This window comes from Tachysurus fulvidraco, chromosome 5 (assembly GCF_022655615.1).
Source record: "Tachysurus fulvidraco isolate hzauxx_2018 chromosome 5, HZAU_PFXX_2.0, whole genome shotgun sequence".
Classification (NCBI taxonomy): Eukaryota; Metazoa; Chordata; class Actinopteri; order Siluriformes; family Bagridae; genus Tachysurus; species Tachysurus fulvidraco.
Window position 1 is genome coordinate 25224530 of NC_062522.1, and position 17011 is coordinate 25241540.

Here is a 17011-nt window from a genome sequence, read left to right on the forward strand (position 1 = left end):
AACGTCGCGAATGAGTGACGTAATGACGTAATAGAACGGCATAGATAGATATCTACAGCTAGATGTCGCCTTGGCAACGGCAGTACGTTGGAACGAATGCGTTAATAGAGCCGCCATCTTGGTACAGGGGACCCCTTCTTCTTAATGCATCAGCGTCAATGTAGGCAAAGAAATAAAATCACCATAAATCGTCATGAATGTGATTTTCTAATTTTTTTTTCGTTCGCTCCAAAGGTCAGACATGTATTTATCATTAAGTCCAGAGAAAATGTAAGGTTTTGATATTAAGATAATCGACTTTTTCAAAATATAATGCATAAAGCTAGTAGGTCTAAGTTTATTACTTACATTCTTCCACTTGAGTAAACTGAACAACTGCTACTTGCCTTAGCCTACTGCATGCAACACTACTACAATGGTGTGACAGATTCAGATTATTTTATTTAATGCAATGTCAGCAATCAAAGCTATTTTAATGGCAAAAATATTTTTTTTTTAAATTAACATACGATAAAAAATCCAAAACCTTTTCAGACATAATGTCATTAAATATGTCCATAAGTGAAGTAACTTGATAAAAGAGCATTCTGCTTGTGTTAAGTCTAGGACAATCTAATAAAATATGTTTCACAGATAAGGGAATTTTACAATGCATACATAAAGTTGGGTCTTTTCACCTTTAAGCAAAAAAAGCATGGGTCAATTTTTAATGTCCTTATTAAGAGCTTCGGAATGTACAAACATTGACTTAAGTAAAGTTGGCCCCATATTCTGTTTTTCGGTTTTTCTGGTTTTTCTGTCGGTTTTTCTAACTGTAAAAAACTAATGGGTAACTAGCATGGATTAGTTGCGGTTGTAAATCAAGGAACGAAACAAACCAACTTAACAAGAAATATAATTCCATAACATTCAATATCATAAAACACATTCTCACTTGTGAACTGTAATCCCTTGCTGTCTGGTTTTTAGATTTCGTTCATTTGAACATCCAAACGCAGCACAGGAATCGTACAAGACCCCTGTTCCAAGATGGTTTTGATGCATTTTTAGAACCCCAAGGCGACGACATCTAGGTGCATGCACGTAACTACTGCATGTTTTCCCAAGGTGGCATTGTCACTCGATCCGCGTCCCCAGTTCGCACCAGGAGATTTTTATTGTGTCGCACGATAATGTTCGATATGTAAAATGCGCCGATTTCTGAAATACAGGGGAAGCATTCATCTAAATAATCTTAACTCATGAGGCCAATCAGAGAAGGATTAACCTGGTCCACTGACTGTTCACACGCTAGCCAAGTCAAGTCAAGAAGCTTTTATTGTCATTTTAACCATAGCTGTTGCAGTGCACAGTGAAATGAGACAAAGTTTCTCCAGGACCATGGACAGAGCTATATGGACTTAGCAAGTAAGTCCTAGATTCATAAAGTGTATCTGTGTGACCTGGTGTAAAAAGTGCAGGACAAGACAAACAGACAGTGCAGGACAAAAGACAGTGCAAACAAAAAATACAAGATAATACACAAAAGACAATAAACAGAAACAGAGCAGACCAGTGTAAATACTGTATATTCAAAAAATATTGCGTGTGCAGAAATACTGGAATGAACACATTATTATTATAGCAGCAGTTACATGAGATATTGTGCAAAACAGCAATCGAATGAAATGTGATCCAGCATGTGGAAAGAGCAAAAACAGTGTGCAAAACAGCATGTAAACACACATAAATAATTCAGGACAGCTTGTACCCCCTAAGCAATTAATGACCTAAAAGCTCAGATTTTGACTTTGAGTCTTTGTGAGAAAAAGATTGGGGGCTCGGGCAAGATGATGACAAGGAGGTAGTTCGGAGACCTCATGTTGTTTTTGTATTTTTGTTTGTTTGTTTGTTTGTTTAAAAAGTCGACCATTCTGACATCTAAATGTAAGTTCTCATTACTTGTCTAATTAACTTTTACTGCAAGTTATTGTTAAGCTTTGCAACTTAACCAATAAGACCGCATCGAATGGCGGAAAAAAGGGAAGAGAAAGTGAGAGATTAAAGACAAAGAAAAGAGCATAACAAAGCCGTTACCAAAGATGAAGATTAAAGAAGTGCACATTTCTGGCACATTCAACCAATGCACTCATATGTGGTGAAAGGTGCTACAATTCCTTCACTGGATTCCACCAGAGTGCCCCTGATTCGAAGCAAGGTAAAAGATAGTCACACTAGTATTATATCCAGTCTCGCTTTTTTATGATTTGCTTTTGACAGTGGAGTCCTCAGTTGTCTTCCATTAAGTCTATTTTGGCTCAAACAGAGACAGATGGTTTGATCGGATACTGATGTACCTTGACCTTGGAGTTCACCTCTATTCTTTTTGGAAGTTGTTCCGGGCTTATTGGTTACCATATGCATTATCTGTCTCTACAATTTGTCATTTTTCTTTTGCGGCTACGTCCAGGGAGGTTGGCTTACAAACTTATGAATAATATGTGCAACTGCAGGCACAGGAAAACCAAAGCTGCTTGGAGAAGTTCTTAAAGGCTTCTTCTCCTGAGACAACTCTCTCCTTAGGTTTTTGTGGTCCATGTTCAGTGTGATGCACACCAAAAAGAAAAGTGACTATTTACCCTTTAACTAGGCAGACTGACTGATTACAAGTTTAAAGACATGTGATTACAGGACACACTTTAGGTTAACATGTCCCTATGGTCAAATTATTTTCAACATTTTTCAACATAATTTTTGTCCAGGCTAGTTTCTTTGTTTTTTTAATGCTTCTGTTGAACCACAATTCCAAAGTCAGTTTTCAGTATTTTTGTATTTATTTAAGTGACCATTTTGGGTTATTCTTTATATGGAAGGATGTTAACGTTTTTGTCCATGTGTTTAATTCAAACTAGAATACATAATTCAGGTCGACAGGTGATATTGTTAATAGAAAATGCTGAAAAAGTACTGCTGAACTTTATTCTTGAATTCTGAAGTCCGAATCATTTTTAAAATGAGTAAAATTAGTGGTTGGAGGGGATTTTGATACAATATGGGATCCTGAAAAGGATTGTTTGCCACCCTGTCCAAGTAACAGGTCCATTCTTTCAGAATTGAGTAATTTATGTTCTACACTTGACATGATTGATATGTAGAGACATAAGTATCCAGAAAACATTCAGTTTACACGGTGTGATCTGTGATAATAGATTACTGGTTAATTTCATGGGATATAAATGAAATTATTTTAATGAGGTCTACATAGAGCCATCTGTTCTGACATACTATATAAAGCTATTTTTCATCATTAAATTAAAGTCCAAAAAAAAATAAAAAATACATATTGGAAAATGAACCAGAATATATTGACAGATGCACAGTTTAGAGATTAAGCAAAAAAGATGATCATATATTGCTGGAATGAGGCACATTAAACTAATTATTTTGGTGTTACTTGGAAGTAATAAAATATAAACTCAGAACATTAGCCATACAGAGAGGAACAGAAATAGCAATATATATGACAATATAGAAGAGAAAAATAAGTAAAAACTTATACTACATGAAATTCTAAGCCTTTCTAGATAAAAAAAATGTAAAAAAAAAAAAAAATAGACTCATGTCTAATAATATTAAGCTGTTTGACAACAATGAATTTGTTACTGATAATAGTTTTATTTGTTGATTTTGTTAAAGCATTTGATAGTATTGATCATAACATTATGTTGGAGGCCTTACATTTCTTTGGTTTTGGAGAATATTATAAAAAAGCTATTTAAACACTACACAATGACAGCAGCATACAACAAGGCTTCCTCTTTTCTTTTCTTGTTTGTAACACAAACTATGGCCATACATATTTAAAAAAGATCAATTTTGTGATATTAGAATTCTGGAGAAAGAATTTAAATGTTCTCAGTCAGTGGATGACACTGCCATTTATTTATTTTTATAAAATTGAAATTAAATCTATTGATTGTCTTAATATTTTCTCATCTGTATCTGGTTTATGTGTAAATATAAAAAATGTAATAGTAATAATAACAATAATAACATATTTGTTATTCCAATAAAGGTATTAAGAAATTCAGGGCTAATGAGAGATGTCAATAAAAGGAAAAATATTATTATCCAAAACTGAAGGTTTGTCAAATTAATTGTACACAGCTAATCCACTAGACACTCCACAAATGGTTATTAAAGAGTTGGATACTTTTCTGTTTAATTTTATTTGAAAAAAAAGACCACATTATTTAAAAAAAGATTGTTTTGTGCAAACCAAATGATGCAATGTGATGTTGGTTTGCCTGTTGATGGAGGAAGTTTCCAAAGTGTTCCAAAATCATGTACTACTCGGAAATATTTTACCTTTTTTCTCATCTACTGTCTGTGTGAATGGCCTGTTTGAGTTTCATTTGAAGCTCACAAATAATACCACAAGGGTAGCCTTTTTTTTAAATTTCAGAAATGTTAAGATAAAAAATATGATGTAACTACATGAAGCACAGACACTGTTTATGCCTTTGTTTACTCTAGGTTAGATTATTGTAATGCTTTACTGTCTGGATATTCCAGTAGGAGCATAAACAAAGCTCCAGGTAGCGTCCTAAGTAGAACCAGAAGATACACATCACTCCTATCCTATCCACACTGCATTGATGTCCAGTCAAATTTCACATTGAATGTATAATACTATAACTAAACTGTAAAGCACTTAATGGTCTCACGCCACAGTACCTGAGAGATCTTTTGGTTTTTTTTTATGATCTGTCTCGCAATCAAAATGTGCAGGCTATTTTGTAGTACCTTAAGTACTAATGGGGACAGATATTTTCTTACAGATCCCCACAGTTACAGTATGGAACAGACTTCCAATTAGGGACTAAGACACAGCCTGAGTGTCCAGTTCAGTCCAGGCTGAAAACACATTTGTTTAGTCTAGCTTTTTTATGAATAGCATTTCTTAGTTTAAAGAGAAGATCTGAAGGGTTCATGGGCATAGAGTGTTTGGTGAACTGAGATGTCTGGATGTTGTCGCCTTACCATACTCGCAAGTCGCACAGGTTTGCTGAGTGTGGAGTGGTGGGACACTTTTATGTCTCAGGAAGCCCTCATGTTACCTTCTGGCTCTTTCTTTTATTTATGCTGTCATCAAACCCTTATTTGATATGAACCAAGTTGGAAGCAATATGTAGGACTAGATTAGAGAAGACCTTGGCCCCCTGCAGGTGGTCAAAGGTGGAATTCATCAGGGGCAGAGGGTGGCAGTCTTTTTTCGGTTATGGCGTTAAGGCCTCGGTAATCAATACAGGGTCACAGACTCCACATAAATGGGCAGGCATGTCCCAGAGATCTTGAATTTATCCATCGCTTTAGACTCAGGAGGAGAAAAGGAAAATAGCCTGCCCTGAGGGAATTGTACCTGGAAGCAGGTAAATAGCACACTCAAAGGGCCTTTGGGGTAGCAAGGCCTGGGCCCTGTGCTTAGAAAAAGACCTGTTGCAGGTCCCAGTAATCCTCTGGAACACCTGACAGGTCCAGGGATTCCATTATGGTGGTTGGGGGCTTGTAAAACACCCCTGAGGAATCGTATGGAGTTTTGTAGCATATGTAACTTTATTATGATTAAAAAAAGTCATATAAAGTAGATTAAATATCACAAATTACTTTCGGGATTGTTTTACGAAGAGCTTTGAATGTGCTGTAAAGGTAGGACGATTCTTTAGGGGCCGAAACGGACTTGACCAAATAAAAAATATCAGTAGTGTTTTGCGCCCTCCTTCGGTTCCAGGTTAAAAGGGGCGGGGCAAGGTTTGTTAAGGTCGCAGCTCAGATTGGACGCACAAGCTTATGAATATTACAAACAAGGCGGGTCTAAGCTACTTATATACAAGCTCCCGGTTGGGATTTTTTCTTTCTTCGCATCCGTCTTTGGTCTTCATCCAGCCGCTGAACTTCAGGACGAACTGCAATGTGTGACAAGCTTCCCTTCAAAGTCGGTCGGTACAGAGTCTGTGCACAGAAATGCTACTTTCACTTTTACTTCCGGAGCAAGCTTCAAAACGCGTTACACAGCTAACCAACAAAAGCCATTTCATCCACAAATAGCACTTTTTCTTTTCTGTGTACGTTTGGTTAAATCTAGCCGCATGTCAGGTGCTTGTTGTTCTGACATATGGAGCTGTGACAGGGCTGAGAAAATGACATGCAACGTTCACTCAGTTGCGGTAAATTAGCGTTATTTACTTGCTGCCTGTGTGTTTTAGGAAGTTTTGAAAGTAGACAAAAAATTTACGGAGAAAAAAAACAAAACGATATTATTCTCGTCTGGAAGCTGTTTAACAAATGGCGATAGCACATGTAGTATTTTAATATCGCACATGTAGCTGCTCGGCTTCCGTAATCCCTGTAATCATAACGCGCTGCTGTGTGAAAGCGCCACTTAAACCGGGACCGGTTTGTAATCAAATAATAACCTGAAGCAGGCTCGATTATGTGGACTTTGTTCTGTTGATCTGAGAGTCCAGAGGTTAGTTTCAAAAGCAAGGCAAGCATTAATCTGTTAACTCGTAACACTTGTGTTTGAGCTGTTCCAGACATCTGTATGGCTCAGGTCTGGGGAAATGTAGTTGCACTTTGATTATCAACAATATCTGACCTACACATTGCACCCTGAGAAAGATCAACTAGTGAATATCCCTTTTCATGACAAAATGGATACAGAATATTGCTTAAGCAGTTTAAAGGCATGAATATAATGATGCAGCTGGCAACATGCAGTATTCTCTGTTTTAAGTGACAGGATGTAATCTAACTCATGAAGAAGAAACTACACCCATCTTTAAAGTAATGTTTTACCATGGACTAAATAACAGTTGTGTGGTCCTCACACATTTCTATAAATAAAATTGGCATTGGGTCATTTTTGGTAATGTTCAAGTTGTTCAGACTGTTTCTGCATATTCGGGGGTGCTTATTTTTCCCTACCTGTTTTCTGAATATTTGTTTTCCTTTTCAAGGAAAATAAATGACTACTTACTGTGTTTTTTTTTTTTTGTTTATAGAAGTTGAAGACCACACAATTATTCAGGCCCTGATAAGTAAAAACATAGAATGCAAAGGGTATATTTTCTTTCCCCCCCATGCCTTTTTTTTTTTTTAGGTAAAATGATCAGAGCATGTGTTTGTCCACAGCTGATATCAGCCTTGCAGAGTGGGGGCGTAAAGCAATTGACATTGCTGAAAATGAGATGCCAGGGCTGATGAAGTTGAGAGCCGTTTATGGGCCAACCCAGCCTCTAAAAGGAGCTCGGATTGCTGGCTGCCTGCACATGACCGTCCAGACAGCTGTGCTCATTGAGACTCTCAAGGCCCTTGGAGCTGAGGTGAGGTGGTGGGGGACTTGCACTGAAAGTTGACTTTGAGTTTAAATAGATGTGATTTGTCTATTTTTTTATTTAATTTTTTTAATTTTTTATTTATGACCACAACCTGAGCCAACAGAGCATTTATTTTATTTGCATGTGAGGTAAAAAAAAGAGGAATCTGGGCAGATCTTTTTACACCTTGATTATGATGTAGCAACCAATGAAATGTAGATTGTTTATTTATTTATTTATCTATCTATCTATTTATTTTGGGGGGGACTTACAATAACCTTTTTAATAATGGGTAATGTGATTGCTTAGTTAATGTTCAAAAGTGGTTCAAAATTTCAATACAACTGCATTCAAGGAAGTGATTAGCCCTTGACATCATCTCATCTTGGTTTCATATGACTGCAGAAGCTATGGTCTTCAAATAGCTTGCAAAGCAGGCTTAGGAGGCCCAGATCAGGAGAGGGGTGCAAAAAAATACTTTCTGAAACTTTAAAGATTAATTTAAAATGACAAAAGGGGATGCAAGCAGTAACTTTGTATTTCTGCATGTCCCAATATTATATTTTTCAATTTAATATCTGGAGAATTTCTGCATGGAAGTGTGAAATACAATTGCCAAAACGTGCATTTAAGATTCCTACCAAAAAAAGGAAATTGTTTAAAAAATATTTCTTATCCACTTGAACTTTGGTTTCTATATCGCATTAAGGTGGCAAATGATCTTACATTGATCACAAGAGCTTGCAATTTTAACTGCAGGTCCCAGGTCTGTGTGCCAAGATGGAGCAAAAAGGCACAGATTCTGTGCATCACGTTTATATAATCCACCAGGACTACCACAAATTGATGCCCTCTTGCAATCTAATTCAATGAATAGGTCCATGAAATTTTAAAAAGAAAAGATATTTTAGGGGACCTCAGTTAATGGATGCAATAACTGTGCTTTAGCTGTGTTTCTATTAAAGAAGATATACACAGATCAGCCATAACATTAAAACCACATGCCTAGTTATTGTATTTTTTCCCCCCTTGTGCTGTCTAAAGTGCTCTGACCCAATGAGGCATTTGCCCTCCAAACCCTGTGAAAATGTGCTATGGTATCTGGCACTAAGCCATTCTCATCCTATACCACAGACCCTCAATCCGAAATACACTCCCATCCAGGGGTCCTCTTAGAAGCCAAGATTTCCTAGCAGAAAACTGCTTCTGCCAGCTGGCCTTCTTTTCATAGTGCATCCAAATGTGATTCATCTGACCAGGCTACGTTCGTCTGTTCTGCTACATAGTCCAGTTCTGATGCTCACATGCACTTAGTAGTGGTCAGGGGTCAGGATGGGCACTCGGACTGGTCTGTGGCTATGGAGACCCAAACACTGCGATGTGATGTGTTCTGTTTATCATTGCCAGGAGTAACTTGTTCAGCAATTTAATTAAGCCATGTTGGCTCTTGTGTGGAATTGAACCTGACTGGCAAGTTTTTGCTCTCCACATGCACCAGTTCACCCAGGGCATGGTCACAACTGAACTTCATACAGGGAACACTCCAAAAAGCCTGCCATCAAAGTTGCCCAGATCCTTATGCATTCTTATTTTCCTGCTTCTAGCACATCCACTTTGTGAACTGCCTGTTCACTTGCTGCCTAATATTAATCCTTGACTGGTGCAAATCTAACGAGAATTTTAATTATTCCCTTCACATTCCAGTTGTTTCAGCCACTGGTGTACATGTAAGAGGTGTATACATTCAGGTTCTTGGCATTCAGTTTGATTTTTCTTCTTTTTATTTTATTTTTTAAAATAATTATTAGGATTGCTATATATTGGCAGATGTTTTGGGAGGCCTTTCCAAACGTGTGTCTGGTAAGTCCATTCGTGAAATTTCCTCTCTACTAAATATTACAGGGTGACAAAATGGAAGCAATTTAACTTCCGTAAATAGCTGCACACCTCTAAACTTCAGGTGGCCAACAGATTAGCTCAAGAAGAGTGCATAGAGATTCGTGGATTGTGTTTCCATGGCCGAACAGCTGCATCCAAGCCTTACATCACCAATTGCAATGCTAATTGTCGGATGCAGCGGTGGACTCCATAGCAGTGGAGATGTGTTCTCTGGAGTAACAAATCACATGTCTGTCTGACAAGTCTGGGTTTGGTGGTTGCCTGGAAAACAGGATTTACCTGACTTGCCTGAAGAATTTAAGCCATTATCGCTGCAAAGGTTGGGCCAACTCCATATTAAACCTAATGGATTAAGTTTACTAAAGTGCATGTAAAGGTGCCAAAACTTTGGATAATTGGTCAGGGCTGAGGGCAAAAGCGGTGAAAATATAGTACCAAAGAAATATCTGAAAATATTACAAAGCTTGGAGATTAAAAGCCTCGCTGGAACATTTGGCATTTTCTGGGTTACTGGATTGTTGCCAGATCATTTTTGCTAAGGCTAAACAAGTTGATTTGGTGTCATGTTGCAAATTCTTATGCAAATCATATAGTATACAAAAAGATTTCATTTTAAATGACTGAAGCTGTCTATACATTTTTATTTTGTGGTTAAAATTACTTTCTTCTCTCTTTCTGTTCCACCCCATCTCATTCCACACAGGTTCAGTGGTCTAGCTGTAACATTTTCTCAACTCAGGATCATGCTGCTGCTGCCATCGCCAAAACTGGTGTTCCAGGTGTGTCTGTGCATGTCTTTACAAGGCTGGTTTAGTCAATGCAGACTGACTGTCATTACAGTTTAAAGTTGTGTGTAAAGTGGTAGGCTATTTGTAGATAAAAATTCTAGGATATTGAACCTTTTCCAAAATCTGCACGATAAGTGTTTGCAAATCTGTGTAAAGATTTGTACTGCCTATGTTTTGCAACACTTATTGCTTGTGGGATCAAAGACAAATAATGGAACTGTTAGAACATCTTGACCTCCTTCCTGGTTAAATAAATGGAAATGATGTTCTTACCCTCTGACTGTAAGATTATCTGAAACTATTATATTTAGCAGCATAAAGCTTCCTGCTTTAATTTAGTGTTCTGCTATCTTCACTGTGTATTTATTTATTTATTTAAAGTGTACGCTTGGAAAGGGGAAACAGATGAGGAGTATGTGTGGTGCATCGAGCAGACGATCTACTTCAAGGAGGGTCAACCTCTCAACATGATCCTGGATGATGGTGGAGATCTAACCAACCTTGTTCACCAGAAATATCCTAAATTGCTATCAGGTATAGTTCATTTTCCTGTAACATTTTCACATAATGTTAGAAATGTATGTCACAAAAGGCTATGCGGTTTATTTTATCCCTATTTCCTTATACTAATGCTATTTTGCTGCCATTCACTACACAAGTCTAACCTTTTTATTTACTAAAAAATTAAAAGTAAATGATTTTATTTATTTTTATCAACTGTTTTCAGGAATTAAGGGTCTTTCTGAAGAGACCACTACTGGGGTTCACAAACTGTACAAGATGCTCAAGATGGGTGAACTCAAAATCCCTGCTATTAATGTGAATGATTCCGTTACCAAGGTACCTGCAAATTTTACTACATAGTTGGCTATTGCTCACTGTTTGTAATAATAAATACAAATTCATCAATACATTGAACATATTTCATGACTTTCGTACTGTAGTAAAAAATATAGTTGGTTGGGAATGATTGCCAATCGTTGCTAATTCAATTAATACACTGACTTTCACATATTATGTACTAGCTAATCAAGACATCCCCACAGTTACATGTAACTTTGTCTTTTGTTTTTCACACTTAACATCTCAGTTTTACGTTAGAACTTAGTTTCAAGTATTAGGCAAGTGCTTTTTTTTTTTTTTTAAAGATCTAGGTACTAAAGTTGGATGCTTTCATTAGTCGGAGTTAACAATGGTAAAATTGCAGTGGTGTTTGATTTAAATCTTGAACTTCATATATCAGACAATCCACCAAGCATCACAGTTAAACACACAGTTTATTTTTTTTTTGTATTGTCTGAAACATCTCAAACAATGTTGAGGAATCACTTTGACAATTTGGTAAACCCTGGTGAAGCAGGAGGTCATGGATGACTAGTGTTTCTAAACACTCAGGTGACCTAAAAAAAAATTAGGGAATATTTTGAGGAGGCTATTTAATCTCTTTTCTTTGCAGAGTAAATTTGATAATCTGTATGGGTGCCGTGAATCCCTGATTGATGGAATCAAACGGGCGACTGACGTAATGATTGCCGGTAAGGTGGCTGTGGTAGCTGGATATGGTGACGTTGGTAAAGGATGTGTTCAGGCTCTTCGAGCCTTTGGTGCCAGAGTCATAGTCACAGAAATTGACCCCATCAATGCCCTACAGGCTGCAATGGAAGGTATGAACTTTTGCTTAGCTATCATGTTTTCAAATTAAAATATACTGATTGTGTTTAAGTGTTTTTTATTGGCTGTACAGGGTATGAGGTGACTACAATGGATGAGGCCTGTAAGGAGGGAAACATTTTTGTGACAACAACTGGCTGTGAAGATATAATTTTGGGCAGGTATGTGATTAGGCACAACCACTCGTTCCTCACATACTGTTTGAGACCGTATGTATTTGTGTTTTCACTGAAGCCACATTTCAAGCAAGGTGCAATGTGGTGATGTCTCAAATAATAAGAATTTGCAGATTCACACTAGGTTTCCACATGCCTCTTTGGGACCAGACTGCCTGATGCTTAGTCAGTGATGGAGGCCTCTAATGGGGCATATCTCCAAGGCGAACAAATTACATTTATTTTCTTATTTTATCCACTCTGTCATCTGTGTACATTTGAACATGGCACTGCCTCTATTGTAACGAACAGTGATGGAAGTGCCAATAACAGACATGCAACTCTAGGGCAACATGCATAATAACTTAAATTAATAATGTAACAAGATATTTATCGGGTACCTGTATGTTAGCGGAGTCCATATTCATTTATAAGGTCAATAGCAGAAATCATAGCAGGATGTGAACCACAGAAACCAGACCAATGAAAGTGCACCTGCAAGGGATTGAGAGGCTGTACTTGGCATAGCTTGTAATGTATTTTATACTGCAACTTTTAAAGAAATTAAAGAAGTGATTTTCATTGTTTTGTTAGTTTTTCCTTAATTTATGTATGCATAGTTCTTTAAAAATGTATCAACAGTAATGATCAGTGTTAAAGGAATTAGTTTGCAGCAAAGGATTTACTAAGTGGTGTTCTGTTTTCCATCATTTGTAATAGACTATCATAATCATTCTTGATGTCTTTTAAACTCCAGGCACTTTGAGCAGATGAAGGACGATGCCATTGTTTGCAACATTGGCCATTTTGATTGTGAGATTGACATGAAATGGCTCAATGGAAATGCTGCAGAGAAAATCAACGTTAAACCTCAGGTAGTACATTGGTGTTTTTGGTGTTTGAGTGCTAACCCAGAGAAACTGTAGTTTAAACAATGATCTTGTACATAAAAACATTTTATTCTTCTCAATGAGCATGAGAAGTCTTTGCTACTACTCTTAGCCTTGCGTGCTTCTGCCCACCCCACCTTCCATCCATGTGCTGTTTTCCACATCAAGGGTGCTGAGGTTGTATTTTCTGCACTTGGGCAGTAGTAGTAGAAGCATCGAGTGGTCTGGGCTCTGCCATCAAGTGGTCTGGGCTCCGACCCCCAAGCTTGGATGCCTTAGACCAGGGGTATTCAATTCAAATTCAAAGAGGCCCAGTTACTAAAATTTCCTCCCAGGAAAGGTCCGAATCTTATATTGTCACTTAAAATAGTGTACCCTCGTGTTAATAAAATCAATAATGCACATACATTTCTATATAATTTATTGTTAAATTTCAAGTGTTTTCAAAGTCTGAACTTGTATGGCACTTGAATGGAAAGCAATACTGTAGTTTACTACATGTCAAGTAACAGACAACAGACACTGAATTTCTTCTGAATAAAATAAATAAAAAGTGCAAACACAGCTTTGAGCAGCCTGAACTTAGGGCCTATATTTCAAGTAATGTAAAACATTCAGAATCTTTTGAATAAAATAAAAGTGCTTTTGGTCTTTAAGAAAAAAATTAAACAAAAGACTTTTGAGCTGCCCTTTTTAAACATTGACTACATTAATAACACAGGAACCTTAGGCAAAAGAGCATTTCAAGTAAAATAGAACAGGGCAGAATATACTGAATAAAAGAAAAGTACAGAGCTTTGAGCAGCTCCCTTTTTCCTCTCTCCTTTCCACCTCTCCTTTACTCCCTTTCCACCTTCCGTTCCTACTGAGAGAAATGGGCATGTAACCGTAATTAGGTGCATTACTGTCACCTTCTGCTCTGGAGTATGGAACAGAAACAATCTGTTTTTGGCTTGGCTTTTGATGACGCTCCTGTCGTAATAACTAGATTAACTGCGCATGAACGAAAGATTTATCTTTTTTATTAATATCAAAGAGCTTATATTATCTTATAATATTAGATAATAATGAGATGCTTAAGCACTTATAAAATTATAAGTGATAATATTAGAATTTTACCGGGTCCGGGCAGACCCATCACTCGGTCCGGATCCAGACCGCGGTCTGCCATTTGGTGATGCCCGCCTTAGACTATTGGACTAACTGCCATATTGCCAACAATGTGAAATATTTGAATCAGAATATTATGACAGTTCTTTGAGTGTCTTTAGTATATTTTTGGGATATTGTTCTTATTAAAAAATTGGAATTTAGATAATGTTTTAATGATTTAGTTTAACAATGTACACGTTTCACCTGTTTGGATCCCCTCTCAATTCTGCCCTTTTCCTTCACCAGGTTGACCGTTACTGCTTGAAGAATGGGCGCCATGTTATTGTATTGGCTGAAGGGCGACTTGTGAACCTGGGATGTGCCATGGGTCACCCCAGCTTTGTTATGAGCAACTCCTTTTCCAATCAAGTGCTTGCCCAGATTGAGCTCTGGACCAATAGTAGCAAATACAAATTAGGTGTGCATTTCCTGCCAAAGAAGGTAATTTATCTTTTTTTTTTTTTTTTTTTCTTTAATAAATTTTTTAATTGCCCTGTTGAAGTCGCATATAAAAAGTTGAATATCCAAACATGTGCAGGAAGAATACCACTGAAGTTTACTTGGCAAAGGATTCATTTTGAACAAAATGGTTATTGGAAACCAAGGGTCTCTTTTTAATTGTGTGTAGAACAAGTTTTTATATATACATGTATAAAATATACATGTGTACACGCACACACACTATGTACATTTTAAGGTCAGTATTTCACCATTCCAGACATCCAGCCATAGAAATCAATTGGGAAATTATGATCACTAATTTATTTTAAGAGTTAATTTAGATTCAACTTTATTGTCATTACACATGTACAAGGCAATGATATACAGCTTGGCATGTAACCAGAAGTGCAATAAGCAGCAATAAGCTGAATATTATACAGGTTGTGTGCTATAGACACAATAAACTGGGGTTTGGAGGGTACAGTCACCAGAGGACCGAGTTCAGGAAGGATAGCTCTTTGGGGGGGAAAAGCTGTTCCTTTTGTCTGGAGGCTCCTACAGTACCTAACTCAGGGAAGGGGGGCAAACAGTCTATGAGCAGGATGGGAGGAGTCTTTAAGAATGCTACAAGCTCAACAGACACTGTTTTCTTGGACCGCCTCAATGGCTGAAGTGAAGTTCCAAAACCAAACTGTGACATAGCTGGACCGGATGCTCTCATTCACACAGCGGTAAAAGATCTCCAGGATAGCTGAAGACTGGTGATGTCTCTTCAGTGTCCTCAAGTGTCCTTGACCAGGCTGGAGGTGTTGGTGGTCCAGGACAGGTTCCCAGAGACGTGGATCTCTAGGATCTTGAAGCTGAAAACACGTTCAACCGGCAACTTGTTGGTGTGTCTGCGTCTCCCCTCTCTCCTTCCTGAAGTCCATGATGAGTCCTTTGTTTCACTGGAGTTAAGAAGCAGGTTGTTGTCGGTGCACCATGCGGCCGGATTCTGTACCTCTTCCCTGTAGGCTTTCTCATCGTTGTTGGTAATGAGGACCACGGCACAGTGATTGGCAGCAAACTTGATTATGGAATTAGATTTATCCACAGGCTTGCAGTCATGAGGGAATAGAGGAAGAATGCCAAATGTTAGAATAATATTCTAGAGAATGACCGTGAAAAGAATTAAAAGCTGCAATAAATCATTCACACTGGGTTGTAGTTTTAATATTTGATAGCATTGCCTTTAAATTGGTTAATTTGGCTTGGATCCTATTTTATACAGAACATCTCAGATCAGACTAGACTACAGGGGTTTTAAAAATTCATCTAAAGTGGCTGCTAGTTTGGTGCTTTTCCAAAAGCTAAACTAGCAGCAAGCAGAAGATTGAAGATTCCTCTAGATTCTTAAGGTCTTGTGTATAGGAGCATTTTGGTTTCCTGAGAAGTTATGACAGCAAGCTGGACTGGACTAGCCGGCTAAATTACTAATAATGTACACCAGCATTGATACCAGTATTATGTGGTAATGAATATGCATGCCTTATCACCATAACCATTTCTACAGACTACCTGGGAGTAATTGTCTTTTCTTTTACTTTTCTGATTTGTTATTAGAATGTCTATTGTTTGCTTTTTTTGTAACAAAATCTTAGATTTTGAGTGTCTTTTTTTTTGGCCATACATTGGATTTTTCTCATGGGCTGTTTTCAAATCTCTCTCTCTATTCTCCCAATTACATATAGCTGGATGAGGAGGTAGCTGCTGCCCACTTGGACAAACTTGGTGTTAGACTGACAAAACTAACAGAGAGTCAAGCCAAATACCTGGGGCTACCTTGTGAGGGACCTTTCAAGCCAGACCACTATCGCTACTGAGGAGCTTCTACCAATTGGTCTTTGTTCATGATCAAAGTAGTTGGCAGTTCACAAGCACTAGCCTTTTCTGTGCCTGCGTTCCTAATAAAAAGATTATTCGGGCTGTTCTATGACATATCTTTCACCCTTAAGACAAACTCCAAAGTGAAAACAATGGCTATTTTTTTGGAAGTCAGACTTTTAAGCACTCTGTCGCTGCACAGTTACAGTAGTTTACTAGTTTATTGTTACTATGTTCCAAGTATTATTTTGAAAATTGTGACTTTAAAAGTAATGAGTATACTCAGTGACAACATGGAACATTTGGCTATCATGTTTCAGAAAACCCTTTTTGACAAATAAAGGACATGCCTGTATTTCATTGTTACTGTTTTCTTCTTTCCGTTAATAAGCCTATGCTGCCATACTTCAAAATTAGCTCCAGTGTTAATATATTTAAAATGTAGGTTTGAGTTTTCGATCATGTATTATTTAAAAATGTAAAGAATACATTGGAGTGTTCAGTATGCCACAGGGTATATAATCAAAATCCTCTCTAAGTCTTCATGTTTTTGTGAGTCTGCCATATCCAGTAGTTTTGGATCAAGTTCACTAGACATCCTTCCTACCAATAATAATTATAGTTTAGCTGTAACATGGGCAATGGCTAAGAAAGAAACTGCATGTAATTAGTACCTTGGTGCTTTACCTTATTATGGGTGCGACCTTGAGGTTCAACCAAACCTAAGAAATCGAAGACAGAGGTGACAAAGAAAAACACCAAATTGTTGCAGCATGTTCTGATATCATGTAGAA

At 37.5% G+C, this 17011-nt stretch overlaps 1 protein-coding gene across 1 annotated transcript; it reads left to right on the forward strand.

Moving 5' to 3' along the window:
- Positions 1-5819: 5819 nt before the first annotated feature.
- Positions 5820-16572, forward strand: ahcy (adenosylhomocysteinase). Its single transcript, XM_027146975.2, has 10 exons — positions 5820-5978; positions 7174-7364; positions 9961-10036; positions 10427-10579; positions 10773-10885; positions 11502-11709; positions 11790-11877; positions 12629-12746; positions 14160-14354; positions 16085-16572. Exons 1-10 carry the CDS (start codon positions 5951-5953, stop codon positions 16214-16216), a joined length of 1302 nt encoding a protein of 433 aa, XP_027002776.1. The 5' UTR covers positions 5820-5950; the 3' UTR covers positions 16217-16572.
- The last annotated feature ends 439 nt before the right edge of the window (positions 16573-17011 follow it).

Bases quoted from the DNA above. Each gene is read 5' to 3' on its own strand.
- ahcy (XM_027146975.2), top strand. From the start codon at position 5,951: ATGTGTGACAAGCTTCCCTTCAAAGTCG. The intron at 5,979-7,173 runs GTCGGTACAGAG...GTTTGTCCACAG, and splicing joins CAAGCTTCCCTTCAAAGTCG to CTGATATCAGCCTTGCAGAG. The intron at 10,886-11,501 runs GTACCTGCAAAT...TTTTCTTTGCAG, and splicing joins TGAATGATTCCGTTACCAAG to AGTAAATTTGATAATCTGTA.